This window comes from Anabrus simplex, chromosome 2, assembly GCF_040414725.1.
Source record: "Anabrus simplex isolate iqAnaSimp1 chromosome 2, ASM4041472v1, whole genome shotgun sequence".
Lineage (NCBI taxonomy): Eukaryota > Metazoa > Arthropoda > Insecta > Orthoptera > Tettigoniidae > Anabrus > Anabrus simplex.
The window spans coordinates 1010917055-1010941929 of NC_090266.1; the positions used below are offsets into that span (position 1 = coordinate 1010917055).

Genomic DNA, 24875 nt, shown 5'->3' on the forward strand with positions numbered 1-24875 from the left:
ATTAAAGGCATTCAACCCCTTTTTCACAAAGTTTCACCCCTCCTATTGGGATTATCCGAAAACAAAAAAATGCATGCTCCCTTATATTTAAAGAAGATTCTAAATACCAATTTTTACACCCCCCTTTTCACGTCCTTAGCGACGGAATATCCAAAAATCCTCTCTTAGCGAGCACCTACATGTTAGTATGAATGTATCCCCAAAATTTCATTCCGTTCTGTCCATTAGTTTTGGCTCGGCGATGATGAGTCAGTCAGTCAGTCAGTCAGTCAGTCAGTCAGTCAGTCAGTCAGTCAGTCAGTCAGTCAGTCAGTCAGTCAGTCAGTCAGTCAGTCAGTCAGTCAGTCAGGACAAGTTATTTTATATGGGTTATTCTAAATGATTGTCGGGGTTTCGTGAATTTTTTTTGAAAACGTAGAAAGTGTACCATTTTTATTGTTGCAGTAACGGTTAGACAAACTCTCAAAGTTTTGTTTTGCATCAACTCTAGTACATAAGTTACCACCAGATATCAGTAATAGCAGTGTTTAAGAAAAATGGCGGTTAGCGTTAAGGAGAAAGCTGTTTGAACTCTTGAATTTCATCAACACCGATCCGTTACCAGAGTCCAGCGCCATTTTCGGACAAAATACGGGAAAGAGCCTCCTTCCGACAATTCTATTCGCAGATGGTACGCACAATTTGTGGATACAGGTGTTTTGTGCAAAGGAAAAAGCAGTGGGCATCCCGCTGTGTGCAGAAGCGGATGTGAATCGGATTAGGGACGTATATCTCCGTAGTCGTATGAAATCAACTACGAGATGTAGCAAGGAACTGCAAGTTCCTCAAACCACATTATGGCGTGTGTTACGAAGGCGCCTAAAGGTAAAGCCATATCGCCTACAATTGCGTCAAGCCCTAACAGCTAATGACAAATCCCTACGTTTCAACTTTTGCATGGCACTGCAGGAACGGACTGAAGAAGATGGTTTTCTTGACAGAGTAGTTTTCAGTGACGAAGCTACTTTCCATGTAAGTAGAAAGGTAAACAAACAAAACGTTCGCATTTGGGGTACAGCGAACCCCCATTATTATGTGGAACATGTACGAGACTCTCCTAAAGTGAATGTGTTCTGTGCCGTTTCAAACACGAAGTTCTATGCCCCGTTTTTCTTCAATGAACAGACAGTAACAGGACTGACTTACCTGGACATGCTCACAGAATGGCTGTTACCCCAGTTGAGTGAGAGGGATGATTACGTGCTGCAACAGGATGGTGCACCATCTCATTTCCACAGGAAGGTCAGAGCATTTTTAAACCAAGAACTACCACAACGATGGATTGGACGCGGAACGGAAGGTGATCTGATGCTCATACCCTTCTCGCCACGTTCACCAGATCTTACACCATGCGATTTCTTCCTGTGGGGATATGTTAGAGATCAGGTATTTGTTCCTCCTCTACCGGTGGATATTCAGGAAGTGAAGCAGCGCATCCAAGCCGCCTTCGAAAGCATCACCGCTGCCATGTTGGCTCGTGTCTGGGAAGAGATGGACTATCGAGTAGATGTGTGTAGAGTGACACTAAGCGCACATATCGAGCATTTGTAATGTATGTCAAAATAACTTTATGAGTTACAGTATACAATAAAACAAGATTCATATTCCTACGTCAATTGCACTGTGAGTTATGAATTTTAGTAACCCCTACAATCATTTAGAATAACCCTGTATATAGATTTTAAGACGTACTTGAAAGTTATCTTCCTCAGGTGGCAAACTGCTGACTTGTAACATCAAGGCTGCATTTTCACTACGTTTAGTAATATATCATAGTTCGCGGCACTGTTGCGTACGACAGCATAGGATTATCAAATGTGTGCATGGGCTACCTTTACGAATACATGTACTGTATGTGAATGAGTTCCTGAGACCACCAGAGCTTCTTACTCCGCAGGCTAACATTTAGGTAATTCCATCACGATAATTCATGGCCGAATTTAACGGTGGTCACACGACTTGTGAATGAGTAGCTGAATTCTCTTCGTATTTTGGCCCGTTGGATTGCCAGATTTAAGACCAACTGGAAGTGTAGCCTATAGGACATGATCAATTTATAAGTGAACTGCACCACTACAGAAGTTTACCAGCAAATATTAACTAGGTTTGGTCACGTCTAATTGATGCATGAATTCTTACTGTACGGGACAATAATGAGACTACTTAAGAGGGACGTTTTCTACACACCACATGCGTATCTTATTACCTTTAGAACGTAATGCTAATCATATCCTGTGAATAGTATTTCTGGCTTTTTCCGTGTGGACGGCAACATTTTATTTCCAACTTCTACGCACATAATTGCCGCAATTCTCATGCGAAGAAGAGTAGTATAGTAACAGCACCTGCCACGTATACCGAGGAATGAAGAACATATCTAACTATTAAAACTACTCCAGTAGATTGAATATTTATTGAAATCAGTGCAGTGTCCTCCAGGATTGAGAACCCTAAAGCAGTTGTGTTAGTAACTAAAGCTTCCAAATCTGATGTGACCTCACTCATGTGCATTATTATTATTATTATTATTATTATTATTATTATTATTATTATTATTATTATTATTATTATTATTATTATTATTATTATTATTATTCTGAAGTACACTTCAGTAAAATTATGTGTTATAAGCCTCATTCATAGTTCAAGATTTATTTCTCTAAGACCATCTCTTTATTAATTCTAATTCCGTACATTCCCTATGTAAGAAAGTTCCATTAATGGATAACGTAAGAAGGATTTCATAACTAAGAAAAAAGCTAATGATCGCAATGAAAATAAACCAGGAATTGATTCAAAATGAATAACTGAGTACTCGTTTTACATCTGTGATAGTACATATATCACACCCTCGCACTTTATTTAGAAGTGAGAGATATTATTGTCAATATTATATGTATTATTATTGTTATTATTATCAGTATTTTATTTGTATATTTTGTCATTCATGTTTGTAAGCTGGGAGGTCCCCATATGCAGGTATGAATAATTTGTTTTGTGCAACGGCTGGGAAAACATTGCTTTATTTAACTGGGAAAATTTGGATGAGTCATGTGTCTACCCCAGTGTTTGATGAGATGGACATGTTGTTGTGATCAGAAAGTTCTATGACTCATGTGAAAGACCCAAGAGTTTGTTATTATCTTGGGAGCAAGAAGAAGTTCAGGGCGTGGTCTTGACAAGAGGATCTAAAATGATTGGCTGGCCAGGATCAATATCGGCATATCATGTGGGAGCTGAGGTCTTTATATACTTCGACATCACAGCGGAAGTAAACCACACTTTGTAAGGGAAGGAGGTAGTGCTAACACACACGGGAGTGAAACTGGATGTACGGTACTGGAGTGACACTGCTGCACTATACTGGACTGGACTTCAAACGTTTGTGGAACGAGGCTTTTTATGTTCGTGAAAAGTGGCCGACATAAAAAAGTATTGTAGCACTTGTGGTGGTTTGGCATTATATGTTGGTGAAAGCTATCTCAGACTTTCCATAATTTATGTTCAGGAAAGACAAGCGTATGTGGCTCAAATGTACAGTATATATCTTTAAAACTAGTGTTAGACCCAGCGAACACAGTATTCTGAGGTACAGTATCTGTGTGATATTATAATTGCCGATTATGAGAATCGGCAAGTCGTGTTGATACAGAGACAGTGAAGGTTATTTATCTACATATATGTACATTGTTCAACGGACTAACCGCAAATGGTGGCTTAGTTCTCGCTTTGGTTTTCCCGCTGTTTTCTTTGTTGTTGATGTAAATATGGAGACTTCCAGTAATATTTTCCTTGTGTATTATAAGTGCATTTTAGTGTGTTGATGAGGTGCTCATGCACCGATTTTATTGAGAGTATAGTTAGATATTTTAGAATCAGTGGAGTTACTGATTAATCTAGTTACATTTCCTACCTATTTAGTCGTTTTCAGGAGGTTATGTAAGGCTTGAAGTAGATGTACCAGTACGCTGCATTAAGTACACGCCCTGGGAAATAAAGAATTATCATGCTCTATCTAAATTCGAGGGATCCATTCTGGTGAACTCTCGCGCCCATACTACGGACATTTCGATTATTATGTTAATTATTTGTATTTTATTTATTCATTTACATATTTGTATTGATGGTATTTTATTATTATTTATAAGTATTCACAAACAGTTACATATCTTCGATAGATAGTCTCAATTAATTTTTCACTTTGAGTGTTTTGTGCATGTTGGAGAGAACTATCCTTCTATCTGCTTAATTAATGCTGTTGGGAATATTTCCCTTCATGAAAGAGTCTCGAGGGAATTTTGGTTTGTGATGTCGCTTTATTTCTATCAAAACCACCATATACTGTAGTGTCATGACATCTCTAAACACAACAATCCAAAATACATTCGTACCAAAACACACGAAGGGCTGGGTTGTTTACCTGGACCAGTTTCCAAACACACGAGCCAGGCTAGCACTGTTTTGAATGATTACATGTTAACCCTGTGGACAGGATTCAAAACGTAAGTTCGTGGTGACGCATAGTGAACCCATTTAGAAGCCGGTTTAAGGAAATATATAATCATTAAGTAAAATAACATTTCAAAACAAAGGTAAAAAGTTAAAAAGTAACCCTGAATAGTGGAAATAGGTACATTGTTATCGTCAACCGGAACTGCGTGTACTCTGTAACTACTCGTTGGCTGAATGGTCCGCGTACTGCCTACGGTTCAGAGGGTCCCGTGTTTGATTCCCAGCTGGGTCAGGTATTTTAACCTTAATTGGCAAATTCCAATGGCTCGGGGGGTGTGTATGTGTGTGGCGTATTCAGCCAAGACCAACTACAATATCTCAGACCTTAACCGACCTGTCGAAACTGTCCATAATGGCGGCCGCTGGAGTGCTAGCATGCATTTGTTTTGATTTGTGTAAGCCGTGTTGTTACCAAATATTTACGGAAATTTGAATATTATTAATCGTACATTATATTTAATTTTCGTCTTAAGAAGGTTATAGATCCTCTTTCAGTGCCGTAATAAGTTGTTTGTTCTTAAAGATCTGATTTATTCTAACAATATCGCTGGTGATTAGGTTAATGTTGATTCTCGTGTTCTTCTCTGAAAGTATTTTCTTCATTTTTAGTTTCGTATGCAATATGTTTATAGTTTAATGTGCTGTGTACCTGGATGTAAGTAATAACTTCAGTGTTCCCGTTTCCAGAAGTGCTAGTATTACGGCAAAATTGGGTTAAGAGCATTCGTAAGGAAAACTTCGATCCGAATCATAGGACTAATAATGTTGTGTACATTAATCATTTTATAATTTTTGAAATCAAATGTATTGTCAGGGAAGACGTCCATAGAAGGTGGTGATCTCATTCGAGTGCCGCTCAAACCTCCGAAGTTAAAACTAATGATGCCTACCCTAGCATTTTCCCTATCAGCCAACGCACCTTACTACAGAGAAAATTAAATCAGTCCCAGAAAGATCCGGAAAATCATGACGAAGATTTATGATTTAGAGACTAAATTAATCTTAAACGGTGGTGCAAGAATGATGTAATTAATTTTCAACGTTTTACAATGAACATGCGTAAACTAAACCTAATCCCATTTCCCTTGAGTGAACGTGAGGATTATGTTTTTTTATATAAAATACAATTATGCCATCAATTCTGGTGAGTTTTAAGTTGAGGAGTGTTTTAGATGGTCATGTGTATCATACAAATATCGCTTGTACCTTCTCAACAATACAGGTGGATTCTGGGGGGTTGAAATTATATTGGAGAAATTTGTTTGCGTGTTTTACATAATGGGCTGTGGTTAATGGTAGTGTTACATAGTATTTCATGTAAGGTTAATAATGTTCTTTGTTGACATCTATACATCTTATTTGCTGACCGGAGATTCATATGTGAAATATTTTTATACTCTGTGTCTGTTTCAACCTGACGTTGATACAAATATTTTTCCCCCTGAAATTACATTTAGACTTACAATACGCGATTACGCTACTTTTGGTGTTTAATTATTCATATTTTGAGTTAGTGAGTTGCAGTTCATGACGTTTGACTTGTGATATTTTCTATAGGTGACTCGAAATAAACATGCATAACCTTCCCCTCAACCTCTCATATCGCACACCGATCTCCGCCATGTTTCTTCTGGATTACGGTCTAATGTAATTGTAGTTGGTCTTGATTCAGCCTTATAAATCATCCTGGGAGTTGCTAGTTGACTGTTGAAGGGAGCAGACCTGTGCAGCGATGGGTATTTCCTTATCAGCTGGCGAGCAGCAATCGGGACATGGGCATGCTTCCAGGGGGCTGCGGAGTGTGTAGTGGATTGCAGACCTGAAGCAGGCAGTTACCCGGGAAGTGTTGACAATCATTACCACAGTACTTGTTATAGGAGGCTTGGAGTTAAACCCGGGTCTTCTTCAAGCAGCTTCACAAGAGGTAGTGAACGCGAGCACCAGGAACTAAAGATCTGGTGCTAAGTATGACACGTGTGATATGTGGTTTCAAGTGTGGTAAGCTACAGGCCATGGAAATTGGCAAGGGAAAGACGGCATGTAGCAAGTGTTTCATGAATGGGAATGGGACTGGCGACAAAGCAAAAATTGCCGAACTACAATGGGAATCAAATGAAGCAAATATCATGATTGGAGAACTACAAAGGAAGTTACAGGAAGTGTATATGAGAAATATAGGCACTCATTCATCTTTGGAGAATATAAAACCTGTAAATTGTGTGCTGAAAAGCGATTATATAGCGCGGCAAATAAGACAGGAAAATAGGTCAGTGAATGTGATGTGCATGCCGGGAATCCGAGCAGAACAGTTGAACAGGAAAACAGAGGACGAATGCAGCGGGAATGAGGAATTGCTAATTCCCCACATAGCAACTAATGATTTAAAAATGCAACGGACTGAATATATAATGGGGGACATTTATGATCTGGTGAACTCGACTAAGAAAAAGTTCCCGAAGGCGAATGTTAAAATTAGTTGTATCAGGAGGAGACCAGATTTTTCTTGGAAGAAGATTGGCCGATTGAACGAATAGCTTCAGTGGAAGGCCGAAAGTTTCGGATCACTCCTTGTAGACGGCAACAGTTGGATCGACGACAGGGACTTCAGCAGGGATGGACTTCATCTGAACCAGCGAGGAGTCGCGAGAATAGGTGAACTCTTTTCGAGTGTTATCGAGCCCTTTTCCACCCAAACGGATGGAGCAGATTCGATGCAGCTACAACCATCACGGGGCCACCAACAGGATATTGTGAGAGGCGGCGATATCGGATCGGGTAAGTGTCTTAGATTGTTGCAGGTAAACTGCGGAAGTATTCTTAGTAAAATCGCCAAATTCGAAAACTTAGTTGATGTGAGTGACCCTGATATATTAGTGGGAACGTAAAGTTGGTTATCGGATCATAGGCTATATACACTGACTGACAGAGCAAATGCAACACCAAGAAGGAGTGGTTCGAAAGGGATGAAAGTTGGGGAAAAAACAGAGACGGCACGGACGAATAATTGATGTTTATTTCAAACCGATATGCAGGTTATACAATGCGCACGGCATCGACTCAGTAGGATGTAGGACCACCGCGAGCGGCGATGCACGCAGAAACACGTCGAGGTACAGAGTCAATAAGAGTGCGGATGGGGTCCTGAGGGATGGTTCTCCATTCTCTGTCAACCATTTGCCACAGTTGGTCGTCCGTACGAGGCTGGGACAGAGTTTGCAAACGGCGTCCAATGAGATCCCACACGTGTTCGATTGGTGAGAGATCCGGAGAGTACGCTAGCCACGGAAGCATCTGTACACCTCGTAGAGCCTGCTGGGAGATGCGAGCAGTGTGTGGGCGGGCATTATCCTGCTGAAACAGAGCATTGGGCAGCCCCTGAAGGTACGGGAGTGCCACCGGCCGCAGCACATGCTGCACGTAGCGGTGGGCATTTAACGTGCCTTGAATACGCACTAGAGGTGACGTGGAATCATACGCAATAGCGCCCCAAACCTTTATGCCGCGTTGTCTAGCGGTAGGGCGCTCCACGGTTACTGCCGGATTTGACCTTTCTCCACGCCGACGCCACACTCGTCTGCGGTGACTATCACTGACAGAACAGAAGCGTGACTCATCGGAGAACACGACGTTCCGCCATTCCCTCATCCAAGTCGCTCTAGCCCGGCACCATGCCAGGCGTGCACGTCTATGCTGTGCAGTCAATGGTAGTCTTCTGAGCGGACGCCGGGAGTGCAGGCCTCCTTCAACCAATCGACGGAAATTTGTTCTGGTCAATATTGGAACAGCCAGGGTGTCTTGCACATGTTGAAGAATGGCGGTTGACGTGGCGTGCGGGGCTGCCACCGCTTGGCGGCGGATGCGCCGATCCTCGCGTGCTGACGTCACTCGGGCTGCGCCTGGACCCCTCGCACGTGCCACATGTCCCTGCGCCAACCATCTTCGCCACAGGCGCTGCACCGTGGACACATCCCTATGGGTATCGGCTGCGATTTGACGAAGCGACCAACCTGCCCTTCTCAACCCGATCACCATACCCCTAGTAAAGTCGTCTGTCTGCTGGAAATGCCTCCGTTGACGGCGGCCTGGCATTCTTAGCTATACACGTGTCCTGTGGCACACGACAACACGTTCTACAATGACTGTCGGCTGAGAAATCACGGTACGAAGTGGGCTATTCGCCAACGCCGTGTCCCATTTATCGTTCGCTACGTGCGCAGCACAGCGGCGCATTTCACATCATGAACATACCTCAGTGACGTCAGTCTACCCTGCAATTGGCATAAAGTTCTGACCACTCCTTCTTGCTTGTTGCTTGTTGGTTTAAGGGGCCTAACATCGAAGGTCATCGGCCCCACTCCTTCTTGGTGTTGCATTTGCTCTGTCAGTCAGTGTATAATACACAAATATTCAGGTCAAAATGTCTAACGATTAGACGGTATAGAGGGTCGAAAGGAGGGAGAATTTTCATTTGTGTTAGGTCAGAGCTAAGCAGTAGGTTAAAATGTGTTCTCGGTGACTGCGAAATAATTGAGGTGGAGGTAAAAAATGCAGCCAGTAAACAAAATATAGTCATTATTGGAGCATATCGCCCACCAACATCAGGTTTAAACACGATCACTCGTTTTTCAGAATTAATATGTGGAAATATGAGCTACGGGAAAAGATCTATAATTGCAATGAATCTATACCTACCGTCAGTAAACTGGACTGGGTCAACTACTGGGGGCCTATCAAAAGAAGCAGTTAACTTATTAGTGTGGAATAATGCTTTTCCCAAGTCGTTACAAAGAACACAAGTATATGAGCACTTTTAGATATTTTTCTAGTCAGATCGGATGACATAGTTATATCTTGCGGCGTAATTTAGGGGATTAGTGACAACAGTGCAGTGGTACCCAATCTCTCATGGGAAACTTGTAATACCACGCATGTGGGAATTTCTAAGACTTTTTTTTGTTAGTAGCCTTTATTAAGGTCCAGCCCCAGCATTTGCCTGGTGTGGAAATGGGAAACCACCGAATTCCATCTTCAGGGCTGCAGACAGTGGAGTTCGAATCCACTAACTATAGCATGCAACCTTACAGTTGCGCGCCCCTAACCACATAGCCAACTTGCCCGGTCGTACCGAGTGTAACAGCCTGCCTGACTTGAATATTGGCAGGAAGTAGCTGGGGCGTTAGATAAATTTCCTCTTTAGCTTGCCATTCCTCTGGTTCATCAATTTTCTGATACCACTGGTACGTAACACACTGGTTCATCATAGCCTTCGAGTTATTCAATCTCTACTTTGAGGCACTGATTGGAATGAGCAGTGTGCACGGCTGTCTGCGGCCTGGTCATTCCAGCTCTGGAACTTTGGACTGTTAGATCGTCACCGTAGTACTATTCGTTAAAAGTGAGAAAATATGCAGTTTTTCATTCGATCAAGTATTTTATATGATAACATTGCTTTTACTCACTACTTTCTTACTGATGTTTTGTAATTACTAAACCTACAGTATGTTGACTTCAGTTAGGAAAACCACAAGGTCAGTCTTTCTGGGAATCCCGCAGCGAAGCACGGGTACGTCAACTAGTGAAGATATAAATGCTTGTAAGAACGATTCTCCAATTTGGATCTGCGTGCTGGGAACAGCACAGGGTGTGTTTAATAAATTCCCTAGAGAAAGTTCAAAGAAGGGAAATGCCTTTCGTAACCGGGAATAGGAGTAGTACCATTAATTGGGAAAGTCTTGAATCTAAAAGAACTAGAGCTCGCCTGTGTGGTCTTTATAAGAGCTATACGGGAAGGGCTGCCTGGAGAATGTTGGAACCTCCCTCATACATATCGACAAATGATCATACGCATAAAATTATGGCCAGAAACAAGGATACGGACTTAGGCAAATTTACCTTCGTAAACGTGAACATAAGGGATTGGAATAAATTACCCGCAGCAGTCTTTGATAGATTCCCTTTCGTTATCAAGTCATTTAAAAAGACCATTAATGCTAGTGTAAAGTGAAAAGTAAAAGTTGTAAATTACGGTCACTGAATTTGTGATTTTCTGCTTGGTTTAGATTGTGAAACTAGTAGTTTTTCGTGCGGTATTCTCCTTCCAAGGAATTGCGTGTTGTACTCATGTTGTTGTAGTTGTTGTTGTTGTTATTGCTGGGTAATTACCAATGTTTTTAACTTTATTATTGTTACGGAGATATCCGTGAAGCAGAAAGAGGTGAAAGAAGGTGCGGGTGTTGAATGGTTTTAACTACGATGTCGGAAATTGAATTAAAACTTTAACAAAGGTTATATTTCTCTTTAAATCACAAACTTAACTAATTTTTCACTCAGTGAAATAATGAGGTTGCTGGTACAATGACAATTCAAGCATTGAAAGATCCAAGACTCGTAACTTTAACAATTTTTTGGGCTTCAAGCCCCTTGTTTACAAATTTACAATTTCAGAAGAGATATTGTTTATACAAAGATAAAAATCTCCCAAACTCAAGAGCACTTGCTCCAAAAGTTACAATATTTAGCCTTCCAGGGGCACCCCTCAAAACAACAGAAAACTCAGAAAAGAGCTTACATGCTCTCAGTTTCTTACAGCCTACTCAAGGCAACATTGCGGAAAATTTTAAGATCCATGGCCTCTCTGGGCGCAATTTACAGTTGACAAAAGTTATTATACAGGGGTATCTAGTGCCCAACTTACTGGGCCTTAGTAGAAAAAAAGAACAGGTTAAATTAATGGCCCGAAACACAAACTGAATGGAGGCGTATCTTGCACTGCTAGATAACGAAGTATTAAAACCTTAACAGGGCTCTCGGCCAGATGATACAGGGGCTAATCCCCAGCTACTGAGGTGACTCGAATGAAAGTTAAAATAATACATTACAGGAAAAAAGTACTAAATCGTAGTCACCTCAAACCAAGTTGAAGGGGAACTCGAGAGGGTAATGCACTCCCTATCCCAGATTTACAGTTAAAGATTTTCTGAATTTTTTACATTAGCTGAACGAAAATTTACATTTTTAGAAAAGGCTGGTTACATAGTTAGAAATTCGGACGTTCCCCTCAGATAAATTTGCGGAGACGGCAAGAAAGATAGAATTTATGTGGCCATTACCCGGCTGATGTTCTGCCTGCCGAAGAATGAGGCGCCGCGCCTCCTGCCTTAACACACACACTCCAAAACACGACGATCAATGAGACAAGACAGCCAGAAAAGCCTCAGCTTATATACCCGTAGGGAAGATTCGAGAGGATTCTGGACTAATCCGGACACACCCTCTCAATTTTTACTGGACAATTCAAACAGCGACAAGAAGCCTGTGATAGGCTGAGAAATAATTACAGAAATTTTTAATTGGCCATATTCAAAACTGGCGGAAAGAAAAAGAAGTGTTGCCAACCCGAAAATAAATGAACATTGATTCAGTTATGGAAACCCAGAAACACAAAACTTCTTTAAATTATAATTTCTTCCACCTTGCACCAGGGTGCATGACCAGTGTTTTTGAAGTTACATCTATGGAGGAAAGTTTAAACTTCTTGAAGTAAACAAACACCAAGCAAATAAATCCAGTCAGTTCAGGCAACTTCACACTAACACAATTACTTAATACTTCAGTAGTGACATCTTCTATCCGGTATCCACAGTCGGCAGCCCTGAAGATGGTTGTCCGTGGCTTCCCATATTCACACAAGGCTAATGCCGGGGCTGTATCTAAATTAAGGTCACGGCCGATTCCTCCCAACTCCTAGCCCTTTCCTGTCCAATAGTTGCCATTAGACCCCTCTGTGTCAGTGCAAAGCAAAGAAAATATATAGAAATATATAGAAAAAGAAAACCTGTAGTCTCGAACTGTCCGTACGCTATAGGAGTTCATAAACCCACAGACATCATGTACCCGCGCGTGTATCTGCACTGTGCCTTTGATGCCAAGGCCTAGTTCCATAAGACACTGTATTTTTTGTCATTATTATTTTGCTATATACAAGTCACTTTACGGAATCTTAGTTAATCACAAACTTAATATTGTTGTCCCTGAATGCGTTTAAACTATCTCAGTTATATAAAGAAATTAACCGATATCCATACTCTTCTCCTGTTTGTTGTGCTTTACTCTATTCGATTTCCAAATCTGCAGTATTTCTTCGTTTATCTGACTCCTTAGAGGTTTAATTCCGTCCTCATTATCTTATTTGATTCTTCTGTTTTTTATTTTAGCCCTTTGATTAAGTCTGAGTGGAGTGTTGGTATCCGAGGCGGGGAAGGCGAATTCGGGGAGCAGATGACTCTGAGTTTCTCTCGGCCTAATTAAAAGTGAGTAACATATTAATGCTAAGGGCAATAGCAGCCTGGCAAAGGGTCAGCCATTCTATCCCACTTAGTGTGGGATTACGGGTGACGAAATTCTTCATCTTCCACTATTCCAAGTGCACTTATGGCCTATAAAGCGATGACGATTATTTGCTTTAATTAAGGCACCATAATAGATTTTACGTAGTCTGAATACGAAAAGAAAAGCAAAAAACCAGTCAGCTTCGTACAAGCCATGAAGGCCCTGGGAGTGGTGGAAGGTGAAGGATGCCACTATCCGTAACCTCGGCACGTTTGGGTAGAGTGGTTAGCTCTAATTGCGGCTGCCTTTGCCCCCAGGAATTAACCTGGTACTCATTTTTGTTATAGTCTAAGTGAAAATCAGGGTCATGTGCACCTCCGGCAGTGGAAATCTCGTTTCTTAAATTTTTCGACTTCCTAACGGGGAATCGAACCCACGTCTTTACGGGTGAAACGAGCACACCTTTACCGCCTCGGCCAGACCGCCCCTAGTCCAAATACTAATAAGATTTCATTAAATTACTGCCCATAATTTAGCAGTTGGTAAATGAGCTGAGGAAGAAAATGTAACTTTTAAAAATGACCGTGAGTTCATCACTGTAAGTCATCATGTACAGTGAGTCAAAGTGAAACTCACACACCACTGTAACTAGAATGTGTTTATGAACAGGAATGTGGACAATAATTTATGCTCGCTTTGTATGTGTGGAACAATAAAGGTATGTCTTCTTATTAAGTCACCACAGGCTAGTTAGCGTATCCCTTAACTTAGCATGATACAACCGATTCTTTGTCTATATGTTGCTGGGGCACGTCAAAATGAAACTCATACAGTCCCACGTGGGCACATAAGAAGACAGTACAAATGAGATATATTTGTGTTTCGACACAACATTCAGTTTGTTGTGGAGAGTTGTGAAGTACAGACAATTTCCGGTGCTATCATGGGGCGTCATAGAGAACAATCTTCGAAATAAGACAACTGATGATTTTTTCACCATAAGAGAGGAAAATCACTCCGAGAAATTGGTAAACTTGCAAACAGGAGTCATGGAACTGTACAGTGCGTTATACACAGATATAAATATACACGCAGCATTGAAAACAAAGACAAAGTGAGTAGGAGAAATATTTTTAACCTCAGGGAGGAACGTTGGATAGTAAGATGAAGGAAAATCAAGCGAATAGTGCTCCGAAACTGGCTGTGATGGCTGAGGAACATACCAACAAGAGAGCACGTCCAGAAACTATTCGATTTATACTAAGGAGAAGTAACAGACATGGACGAATAGCTAGGAAAAGAACATTCGTTTGCAAAACTAATGGGAATAAAAGGTTGAGCTTCGTTAAGGAGTATATAGGAAAAGATTTTGACTTCTGGATGACCGTTATTTTTGCAGATGAAAATAAATAGAATCTCCTCGGATCCAATGGAAAGGTTAATATTTAGAGGAAACCAAATGAGAAGTTGAAATCTAGCAATGTACGTCCAAGTGTCAAGCATGGTGGAAGTAGTGTAACTGTCTGGGGGGTGCATGTCGGCTAGTGGACCAGGAGAGTTGACTTTTATTGATCAACATGTGTATCTAAAAATACTCAAAGAATATTTACGACCTAGTGCTCAAAAGCTTGGAATACTTGATCGATTTAAGTATTACCAAGATAACGACCCGAAGCACAAAACTCATAATGTACGGGTGTGGCTGCTGTATAATTGCCCAAAAGTATTCGAGACTCCTCCACAGTCAGCAGACTTAAATATGATAGAAAATTTATGGCATTACTTGGAAGTAGCGATAAGAAAATACCAGATTTCGAACAAAGGTAATCTGAAAATGGCTTTAAGTGAAGAATGGAAGAAAATAGATCCAGCTTATTGTGAGAAGTTGGTACAACCGTTTAAGAGCTCTGAAAAGTGCTAAAGGCTGTCCCAGAAAGTATTGACTGTTAAAAACATTGTGTTATTAGAGATTGCTCAGGAACTACTTGAAGGTGTATGAGTTTTACTTTGACCTGCTTCATGCATGTTTAAGAATACTGTATTAATTTTCTTTGTAAGTATAAGAAATAGGAGTTGATTTACTCTGTACCTTAGTACAGAAATCTGTATTTATTAAATCAGAACTAATACCAAACTAAAGTAATGGTTATATTTTTTGTTTAATCCAAATAAACGAGCATCCCTCTAGTGTATGAGTTTAATTTTGACTCACTGTATCTACTCACGCCTTTGATATCATAGTCTGTTTGTAAGAACATGGATTTGTATGTAATTTACCTCTCAGTTACTTGTCAGTAGAGCAATGTTTTGTTTTCTTCGCTACCCAGCCAAGTAACTTCTTTCTCGTTTTGTCTTCCAAGCAGCAATATCGACAGGACTGTCCCATTCAACTCGATCACATCTCTCGCTCTACTCCGTGAAAAGGAGACAAATTTAACATCATCCATTCAATGAAAGTGAAGGTACATGTCGTATGTTAACCCTGGAGTGGTCGCATGGGTTTTGTCAATATTAATGGTCGCACTGGGTCTCTCAGACCCATTTTTTCTCAGAGTTTTACTATTAGATTTTTATACTTTATTTCCAATTACAGTATTATATGACATTATTTTGTTTATTTTAATGCAGTTTACATGACTACAATATTTAACTATCCCATTTCTTAACCAAAAATGTATTTTAATAATTACACGGAAAAATTGATTGTTTTCTGTGAACTTGTGAAAGATAAAACATGGTAACAGTAAAATATACTTCACATCATTTTTTTTCACTTTTCCTGCATCTATATGCACAAAGCAACACTTTCATCTATTTTCTACACAGTCTTAATAAAACATATTTTGAGAATTTCACACTTGAACTATTGGTACAAAAATATGGATTTTTTTAGGTATGTGTGAATTATGTATCATAATTCATAACATCAAAATCAAATTAGTTTTAGAAACACATCTAAGTACAGGGAAACATCACTTTAATCAATTTCTATGCACATTCTGCAGAGAAATTGTCCATGTTCTCCGCAAATGAAATTTTGGCCCTCGGGACAGATGGAGAATGTCTTCCTCTTTGTTTGTCGGGCAGAAATGACTAAGAGCTTCTTCATTTTCAGATTCCTTCAATATGGAACGAATCCAGGCAGAGTTAGCTTCATCCATTGTTACACGGAAGAAAAAGTGTACTAAACTAACAATGCGAAGTTTGACAAAAAAAGGTCAACGTTACAGTCGCACCGGGTCTGCGAGACCCTGAACAGCCTGTATGCGAAAAATTTCCAAGGCAACTGAGAGCGGGCTACTGTGTTCGGTTGAAGGTCGGGAGCCAAGAAGCTACCAGGGATGGGGAAGCGCTCGGTGCATTCCAACAACAGGAACACAAATAAGTATGTCCGCCCGGGTCTCATAGACCCATTGCGACCACTCCAGGGTTAAATATACTATACCGATTGTGTAGTAATACATCACTTCCCACTGCAACGTTCATGAGTAATCAATTCATGTCATTCATTTTTGCTGTACAAGGAGTTCCTTTTGATTTATTCTTATGGCCAAGGACGTCTTAGTCATCAGTATGGGGAATTGTTTGTATGAATACTATCCAAGAGTTTTACAAGTTGATATTAGGGCCTCTATTTATCTGTGATATTCACTTTTCAGCCTTCATTTCTTTGGTTCAATCAATCAATCAATCAATCAATCAATCAATCAATCAATCAATCAATCAATCAATCAATCAATCAATCAATCAATCAATCAATCAATCAATCAATCAATCAATCAATCAATCAATCAATCAATCAATCAATCAATCAATCAATCAATCAATCAATCAATCAATCAATCAATCAATCAATCTATCTATCTATCTATCTATCTATCTATCTATCTATCTATCTATCTATCTATCTATCTATCTATCCATCTATCTATCTATCTATCTATCTATCCATCTATCTATCTATCTATCCATCATTCAAATAAATTACCACTGATCTGCATGTTGGGCAGTCCTCTAGGAGGCAGATTCCCTATCTCTTGTATACCTAGTCTTTTCATAAATAATTGCGAAGAATTTGGAAATCTATTGAACATCTCCCTTGGTAAATTAAGCCAAACTCTATCTCATCTTCCTATAAATGAATATTTGCCGCAGTTCCAAAGTTATCTTGACATTGTGATCATTTCTACTTTTTAAAACATCATTCAAACTTATTCGTTTACAAATGTCATTCCACGCCATCACTCCACTGACAGCTCGGAACATACAACTTAGTCGAGCAGCTCGTCTCCTTTCTTCCAAGTCATACCAGCCCAAAATTTGCAACATTTCGTAACGCCATTATTTTCTCGTAAATCACACGGAACAAATCGAGTTGCTTTCTTTGGATTTTGTCCAGTTCTCGAATCAAGTAGTCCTGGTGAGGGTCCATCGTAGACATATATATCCTCTCCTTTGCAACCTTAATACAACTCCTAAATACCCTCACAATCATGTGCAGAGATATGTACCCTTTATTTACAATCCCATTTTGTAAAACCCAAATGAATATATGTTCTTCACAGTGATCCCCATAAGGAACGTTCACTTTTCTTCTTAGTCTCACTAACAGTCTGAAATGTAACTCAGTTTATCATCACGCCATTGCCTATCGTCCATCTCACAACATTGTCGAGGTCTTTCTGTAGTCACTCACGATGCTGTAACTTATTTATTACTCTATACAGATAACATCATCAGCTAAAAGCCTTTTCTCTGATTCTATTCTCTAGACGTGTTGTTATTTACGTGATATTCGTGTGCGTGTAGAGAATTGGCCAAGTGCCTGTGTCCGTAGTTGTGAATGTATTAGTATTTATGTTAATACTACGTTAAAATGGATACTATAACACAACAGTATTTTTAAACCCACAGTCGTTGTGGGGTGACGTGCAATATCCTGGAAACAATCTCGTTATGGGTAGAAATTTGTATACTCTATTTTCCAGTTGTAAACTATTGATTAACGTTCGGTTCCGTGCATCGTATATCAGTTAAGTCTTTTTTATTTAATTCCAGTTCATTGACAGTCAATGGGTTTGTTTTAACTGTCAACCAAGAACAAAATATTCAGTTCATTCATCGGTACAATAATTATTACAGCATTAGAACGATTAATGATAGGACGTTTACTACAATTTTTATGGAAAACGAGTTAACTTGTGGTAAATATAACCAATTATATTCGGCTAATTTCAGCAAGTAACTACTTCATTAGGAACACTTGGTATCGTGTTTCAAATATCATCATTCTCAAAATTAGAAAGGCAGTCCTATCCTATGTTTTCTCATAATGCGTGTGACGTGAATGTTGGAAATGGACTCATGACATCCAAACCTCTGCGGGTTGAGTTGCTTAAGATGGTCGTATATTAGGGTAACATGATTCCCAGTAAAGCTATTATGAAGTCAAAATTATTCAATGAATATTGTTATCGTAACTATTTAATGGATATCAGTATTATTTGAATAATGTTTTATTGTACAGAAGTCGTTTCGGAAGTCATGACAGCCGTGTTATATCTTCAGGACATGTGCGAGCACAGTAAATCCCGTACATGCCTTTAAAAACCTGTATGACACCCCACTGAATACCACCGAAGGATGTGTTTTGTTCGCATTGTTGGTTTGTTCAAAACGCACGAAAGCTTAGTGTATTGCGAGCTGTGATCCAAGAAGGAAGCAAGTAAAGATGAACATCGGTCATACGTGAATACTGCAACTCACCGTGGAAGAAATTCACTATCATGGGAAGATAAGGGAAACGTAGTGAAATAAGGTGCTAGAGGCTTTCAAGCGTGGACGTGCAGCAACAGTTCAACTGTCACAGATTACATTTCTCGTACAAGCTCACAAAAAGCTCTCGGTGACCGTTAGTTAATTATGTTAACAAAAATCTGGCCTTGAACTGAAATGAAATGAAATGAAATGGCGTTTGGCTTTTATTGCCGGGAGTGTCCGAGGACATGTGCAGGTCTTTTAAATTGACTCCCGTTGGCGGCCTGCGTCTTATGATGAGGATGAAATCATGATGAAGACGACATGTACACCCAGCCCCCGTGCCAGCGAAATTAACCAATGATGGGACCCCTGTGACCAAATACCAGCACGCTAACCATTTAGCCATGGAGCCGGACAGGCGTTGAACATCACAAGAATTATGCCCACATCTAAGCCGACAGTAACCCGAATAAAAAAACACTCCTTGCAAATACACAAGATTTGTGTTAATATTGCCCATAATAAAACAAATATTTTAATGTTCTTACCGTTTTAATTGCCCGTATCTCCTGTACAAGTACACAATTTCGTGCTAGCACTTAGAAGCACATTCTAGTGGCCTACCAATTCATTTAATTGCTTTATATTGCTGCTTTCCTCCCCTGCGAACAGTGTGACCTTGCCGTGGTGTGGAGGCTTGCGTGTCACAATGAAGCAGATAGCCGATCCGCAGGTGCAACCATGTCGGATGGGTATCTCTTGAGAGCCCAGACTAAGGAATGGTTCATCGAAGGTGGGGGGGGGGGGGTGGAAGACTTTCGGAAGTTGCAAGGGCGGCAGTCTGGATGATTGACTGATATGTCCTTGTAATAATACTCAACATGGATTAGCTTCTTTGATACTGCTAAACGGCTGAAAGCAACATGAAACTACAGCCGTAACAAACTCCCGAGGACATGCAGCTCTCTCTGTATGAATGATGTACTGATGATGGCCTCCTCCAGGGTAAAATATTCCGGAGGTAAACTAGTCCCCCATTCGGATTTCCGGGTGGGGACTACACGAGAGGGGGCGATCATCAGGAAGATGCATATTGACATTCTGCGAGTCGGAGCGTGGAATGTTAGAAGTTTGAATCGTTGTGGTAGATTAGAGAATCTGAAAAGGGAAATGGATGGACTAAAGTGTTAGATGTAGTTGGTAAAAGTGAAATACGTTGGCAGGAAGAACAGATTTCTGGTCAGGCGACTACCGAATTATCAACACAAAATCAAACAGAGGAAATGCAGGAGTTGGTTTAATAATGAATAAGAAAATAGGGCAGCAGGTAAGCTACTATGACCGGCTATGACTATTTTTGTCGTCAAGATAGACACCAAACCAATGCCCACCACAATCGTGCAGGTCTATACGCCCACTAGCTCAGCGGATGATGAGGAAATCGAAAGAACATATGAAGAGTTAGAAGATTTAATACAATATGTAAAAGGTGACGAGAATCTAATTGTGATGGGAGACTGGAATGCATTGCTAGGCTAAGGAATATAAGGTAATACAGTAGGAGAATTCGGATTGGGACAAAGGAAAGAAAGAGGAAGTCGGCTGGTTGAATTCTGCACTGAAAATAATATAGTCCTTGCCAATACTTGGTTCAAACACCACAAACGACGGCTTTATACATGGACGAGACTTGGAGACACTGGAAGGTATCAAATAGACTTCATTATGATTAGGCATACATTCAGAAACCAGGTGTTTGATTGCACACGTGGACTTTGACCACATCTTGTTGGTCATGAAATGCAATCTGAAGCTGAAAAAATTGAAGAAAGGAACGAATGCAAAAAGATGGGATCTAGAGAATTTGAAAGAAAAGAGAGTGAGGGATTGTTTCAAGGAACATGTTGCAAAAGGACTAAATGAAAAGGCTGAAGGAAACACAATAGAGGAAGAGTGGACAGTCAAGAAAAATGAAGTCAGCAGGGCTGCTGAAGAAATGTTAGGAAGGAAAAAACTATCAACTAAGAATCAATGGATAACTCAGGAGATACTAGACCTGATTGATGAACAACGAAAATGCAATAATGCTAGAAATGAAGAGGGCAGAAAAGAATACAGGCGATTAAAGAATGAAGTAGACAGAAAGTGCAAGGTAGCTAAGGAAGACTGGCTAAAGGAGAAATGCCAGGGTGTCGAAGGTTGTATGGTCCTAGGAAAGGTAGATGCTGCATGCAGGAAAATCAAGGAAACCTTTGGAGAAAGAAAATCTAGGTGTATGAATATTAAGAGCTCAGATGGAAGACCACTTCTAGGGACAGAAGACAAAGCAGAAAAATGGCAGGAACAATTCTAACAGTTGTGTCAAGGTGAAGATATAGAAAATTTGGTTCTGGAACAAGAAGATGCTGTCGATGCTGATGAAATGTGAGACTCTATTTCGAGGTCAGAGTTTGACAGAGCTGTGAGCGACCTAAATACGAACAAGGCACCTGGATTTGATGACATTCCCTCTGAATTACTGACTGCCTTAGGAGAAACCAGCATGGCAAGGTTATTCCATTTAGTGTGTAAGGTGTATGAGACAGGAGCAGTCCCATCCTATTTTCGGCAGAATGTTGTTATACTTATTCCCAAGAAAGCCGGTGCTGACAGGTGTGAAAACTATCGCGCCATTAGTTTAGTATCTCATGCCTGGAAAATTTTAACACGTATTGTTTACAGAAGAATGGAAAAACGAGTTGTATCTGAGTTAGGAGAAGATCAGTTTGGCTTCAGAAAAAAAATGTAGGAACACGTGAAGGAATCCTGACTTTACGTCTGATCTTAGAGGATAGAATGAAGAAGGACAAGCCTACGTACATGGCATTCGTAGATCTAGAAAAGACATCCGATAATGTTGATTGGACAAAGCTATTTAAGATTCTGAAGGTGATTGGGATCAGGTACCGAGAACGAAGAATTATCAACAATCTGTATAAAGATCAGTGTGCAGTGATAAGAACCGAGGGCTTTGGAAAAAGAAGCAGCAATCCAGAAAGGAGTGAGGCAAGTCTGCATTTTGTCCCCCTCCTTATCATAGTTTACATAGAACAGGCAGTAAAGGAAATCAAAGAGGAATTTGGAAAGGGAATCACAATCCAAGGAGAGGAAATCAAAACCTTGAGTTTTGCCGATGATATTGTTATTTTATCTGAGACAGCAGAAGATCTCGAGAAGCAGCTGAATGGTACGGACATAGTCTTGGGTAAGGAGCACAAGATGAAAATAAATAAGTTCAAAACAAAAGTAATGGAGTGCAGTCGAACGAAAGCAGGTGATGCAGGAAAAATTAGATTAGTAAACGAAGTCTTAAAGGAAGTAGACGCATTTTGTTACTTGGGTAGTAAAATAACTAACGATGGCAGAAGTAAGTAGGACATAAAATGCAGATTAGCACAAGCAAGGAAGAGCTTTCTTAAGAAAATAAATTTGCTCACTTCAAACATTGATATAGGAATTAGAAAGATGTTCATGAAGAGTTTCATGTGGAGCGTGGCATTGTATGGAAGTGAAACATGGACAATAACTAGCTCAGAAAGAAAGAGAATGGAAGCTTTAGAAATGTGGTGTTACAGAAGAATGCTGAAGGTGAGATGGATAGATCGAATCACAATTGAAGAGATACTGAATCGGAGATCGATTTGGCTAAATTTGACGAGAAGAAGAGATAGAGTGAAAGGACACATCCTAAGACAACCAGGACTTGTTCAGTTGTTTTCTGAAGGAAATGTAGATGGTAAGAACGGTAGGGGTAGACCAAGGTATGAATATGACAAACAGATTAGAGCAGATGTATAATGCAGTAGTTACGTAGAAATGAAAACTTTAGCACAGGATAGGCTGGCTTGTAGGTTGGCGTGGACAGCTGCATCAAACCAGTCTATGGTGTGATGACTCAAACACATTGCTGCTTCTTTAGTGGATGATAAACACAGTCGCTCTGACCTAACCAACGAACCTCGCATAACTCACTCACTTTTTACTCACTCAGCTGGGAATTTGGAAACATGGGAGTATGATAAATGAAGAACAAACTAATATACACTGACTGACAGAGCAAATGCAACACCAAGAAGGAGTGGTCAGAACTTTATGCCAATTGCAGGGTAGACTGACGTCACTGAGGTATGCTCATGATGTGAAATGCGCCGCTGTGCTGCGCACGTAGCGAACGATAAATGGGACACGGCGTTGGCGAATGGCCCACTTCGTACCGTGATTTCTCAGCCGACAGTCATTGTAGAACGTGTTGTCGTGTGCCACATGACACGTGTATAGCTAAGAATGCCAGGCCGCCGTCAACGGAGGCATTTCCAGCAGACAGACGACTTTACGAGGGGTATGGTGATCGGGCTGAGAAGGGCAGGTTGGTCACTTCTTCAAATCGCAGCCGATACCCATAGGGATGTGTCCACGGTGCAGCGCCTGTGGCGAAGATGGTTGGCGCAGGGACATGTGGCACGTGCGAGGGGTCCAGGCGCAGCCCGAGTGACGTCAGCACGCGAGGATCGGCGCATCCGCCGCCAAGCGGTGGCAGCCCCGCACGCCACGTCAACCGCCATTCTTCAGCATGTGCAAGACACCCTGGCTGTTCCAATATCGACCAGAACAATTTCCCGTCGATTGGTTGAAGGAGGCCTGCACTCCCGGCGTCCGCTCAGAAGACTACCATTGACTCCACAGCATAGACGTGCACGCCTGGCATGGTGCCGGGCTAGAGCGACTTGGATGAGGGAATGGCGGAACGTCGTGTTCTCCGATGAGTCACGCTTCTGTTCTGTCAGTGATAGTCACCGCAGACGAGTGTGGCGTCGGCGTGGAGAAAGGTCAAATCCAGCAGTAACTGTGGAGCGCCCTACCGCTAGACAACGCGGCATCATGGTTTGGGCCGGGCGAGTTGGCCGTGCGCGTAGAGGCGCGCGATTGTGAGCTTGCATCCGGGAGATAGTAGGTTCGAATCCCACTATCGGCAGCCCTGAAAATGGTTTTCCGTGGTTTCCCATTTTCACACCAGGCAAATGCTGGGGCTGTACCTTAATTAAGGCCACGGCCGCTTCCTTCCAACTCCTAGACCTTTCCTATCCCATCGTCGCCATAAGACCTATCTGTGTCGGTGCGACGTAAAGCCCCTAGCAAAAAAATCATGGTTTGGGGCGCTATTGCGTATGATTCCACGTCACCTCTAGTGCGTATTCAAGGCACGTTAAATGCCCACCGCTACGTGCAGCATGTGCTGCGGCCGGTGGCACTTCCGTACCTTCAGGGGCTGCCCAATGCTCTGTTTCAGCAGGATAATGCCCGCCCACACACTGCTCGCATCTCCCAACAGGCTCTACGAGCAAAAGGGCCATTCAATGTTAGGATATGCTAACTGTACGCTTCCCTGAAGCATCTTCTTTGTTTCGGAAAATTCCTCCTCGCATTCCTTTGACCATTTCGACCTGTTATTTTATTGAGCGGCAGCTGCAAGGGTGCCACTGCCTTGGTGAAATCTGGGCAATGCTGTGCAAAGAACTGACACAGTCCCAGGAATTGTCTCTAATTTTTGTGGGTTTCGGGAAATCCAAAATGCTCTGAATCTTGGCCGGATTAGACCTGATCCCGTCTCCAATAATGAGGTGACCCAAAAACAGTACCTCTGTCTTAAAAAACTGGCTTTTACAGGCATTTATCTTGAATTTTTTGGTTTTGATTTCGTCGAGTACCTTATTGACGTCTTCAATGTGTTGCTCTAAGGACTCCGAAGCTATCAGGATATCATCAACATAAATCGTTGCGATTTTTTTAATCTCATCGTATAATTGATTCTCAAGAGCCCTGATGAGAACTGCCCCGGAATTCTTGATCCCGAAAGGGAGTCGCTGAAAGCATATGTAATGTTTTCGAAAATGAAGCCTGTAAATTTCCTCCTATCCTCTGCCAATAAGATGTGAAAATAAGATGACGTCATGTCCATAGCAGAGAAGAGCTTCATGCCTCTGAATTTCCGGATGACATCCCTGAGTAAAGGTGGGTGATCATGTTCCAATACAAGTCTGTCATTGAGCATGCGCGCGTCTAGACACAAACGAGACTGCCGTTCGGTTTTTTAACATTGGCCAGGGGGTTTAGATACGGAGTGACACATTTAGAAATGATACCATTATTTTCCATCTCCTTTATCACAGTCCTGGCTTCCTCTCGGTACTTCTCAGGAA

At 41.1% G+C, this 24875-nt stretch overlaps 1 protein-coding gene across 1 annotated transcript; it reads left to right on the forward strand.

Moving 5' to 3' along the window:
* The first annotated feature begins 936 nt into the window (after nucleotides 1-936).
* LOC137498498 (uncharacterized) lies at nucleotides 937-1590 on the forward strand. The gene has a single exon (XM_068226074.1). It carries the CDS (start codon nucleotides 937-939, stop codon nucleotides 1588-1590), a length of 654 nt encoding a protein of 217 aa, XP_068082175.1.
* The last annotated feature ends 23285 nt before the right edge of the window (nucleotides 1591-24875 follow it).